Consider the following 1,962-nt stretch of genomic DNA (forward strand, 5'->3'; position numbering starts at 1 on the left):
CGATGGTTATATTTTGAAAAAAAATCGATGGTTACAACAGCTAAGAAAATATATACTACTACGGTGTACGTACTACTATGAGTAGACAAAATGGGTCTAAGCTTGGAGTCGTCTCATTTTGACTTTTGTGTATGTACTGGGTCGTATGGGTAGATGTACTAAACTATGTACTACTACGTAGCAAGTTTTCCCGTTTTTTCACTCCCCAATGCCTCAGCCCTAACGGTGCACAGGAGACATATTAAGTATTGTGTACCGTATATGAATTTGGTATTATGAACGCTCATACTTTACAATTTTGAATACAGTTCGTCAAGCATCATCTGCACAAGATTTATTAGGGAAGAAGCGCAGGCGACGCATTGTTGCTGGCTGGCCGCACAAGATTGACGGATCTCTGGACGAGTGAATTATTAGACTTCGGTGACAGTGCACGAAAAATCCGCAGCCTGTGTCTGGGGTGATAACCGCGTGGACGCTCTCTGCGGTACTACTGTACGTGCTCAAGTTCTCCACTCCGATGTCACCCCTGCCGTATCTGCTCTCGGGTGATAACCGTCTGAGCTCGCCCTTATTTGATTTTCTCTCTGGTTGGTTGGATGACTAAAATGTAGGTGAAGTTGTAGAATCAAATTTTGCTACCAATATACTCTTCACCGTACCTATCCTCCGGACCGGCCGGAGACTTGTTGTATTATCGAATGTGTATAATGTCTGTCGTGTGCATTATGAGTTAATGAAATTTTGTTACTAATAATTTTTTGTCAAACATTTCTTTATGTCTGTAATAATTAGGCTGATTATTTCTTCCCTCGGTCTTCCAAAAAGGTTGTTCACCGGATGAACTTGAAAGCACGGATCTCACACGCCTCATGGTGCGCATGTTCCCGAGATCGTTGTGCATGGTCTATCAGAGAGGCTCTGCATTAGCGTAGCTGCTCAAGTTCTCCACTCCGACGTGACCCCTACCGTACCTGCTCAAGTTCTGCACTACGATGTGACCCCTGTCGTATCTGCTCTGCCCGAGAGGAGAGGATACATTTATGGCCCGTTGTGTAGATGATGTACTCCGTACTAATGTTCTTGCTCGTGTTTGCGCGTGTGTTTGACCATTTCCTGACCGTAGTAGTAGTGGTAAGGATCCGATGCGAATTAGCATGAGAATTTTACCAATCGAATGGCCACCTAGAGTAGTACTGTACGTTTTTTCGCAAACCCATGATCACCATGAGTATTTCTGAAAGCTCCATACATAATTTGCTAAATTACATTCTGGACCAGTTCCTTCACATGAAATTGACATACTCGTACTAGTGGTCACCATAGAATAGACACACATGCACTTATATTTCTACATAATTACAACTCGAGGGCAAGGATCCTACGGTACAACTCGTAGCTCACGTACCCGTCTTTTGCTGCGTACTCGAGGTGCATCGGGGAGAGTGGCTTAGTCCCCCATAAGTCGTGCTTGTCAGATGAGAACTTTGTCTTCATGTTCTTGTAGGACCCGTCGATGATGGCCTCTGCTAGATTAGCCATTCCTACCCGGCTCTTGAATATATCTTGGATGTCGACGTGGTACAGCTCTGGAATATGCATCTTGGCACGGGCAAGCATGACCTTGTCCTTCCTAGTGCCAACGCTCGCGAAAGTAATACCCTTGCGCTCAAAAAAATTGTTCAGAGCCGGACAATGTTTGAAGGAACTGCTGTAGTGGTACACGAGGACGTGCTGCCGCATGGCGATTTGCACGACGGCCATCTCTTGTCGCTTGCACGTGCTACGTGGGGTGTACTCGAGGTCAAGTCCAACATACCTGTTCTTCTCCTTCTCGAGCCATTTCTCATACATGGCTAGGATTTGCTCCACGGTAGCTTCTTCATTGGTGTAGACAACTTCCAGAGTCGTGGTGCCATGGGTAGTGATGTGATGGGTCTCCGTATGGTTCCCAACATCCAT

The 1,962-nt window shown here is 45.7% G+C and overlaps 1 protein-coding gene across 1 annotated transcript; it reads right to left on the minus strand.

Annotated features, from left to right (window-relative positions):
• Positions 1-1,359: 1,359 nt before the first annotated feature.
• LOC127348206 (uncharacterized) lies at positions 1,360-1,962 on the minus strand. The gene has a single exon (XM_051374293.1). The coding sequence runs from the start codon at positions 1,960-1,962 to the stop codon at positions 1,360-1,362; it is 603 nt and encodes a 200-aa protein (XP_051230253.1).

The sequence above is a fragment of the Lolium perenne genome, chromosome 4, assembly GCF_019359855.2.
Source record: "Lolium perenne isolate Kyuss_39 chromosome 4, Kyuss_2.0, whole genome shotgun sequence".
NCBI classification, from domain to species: Eukaryota; Viridiplantae; Streptophyta; class Magnoliopsida; order Poales; family Poaceae; genus Lolium; species Lolium perenne.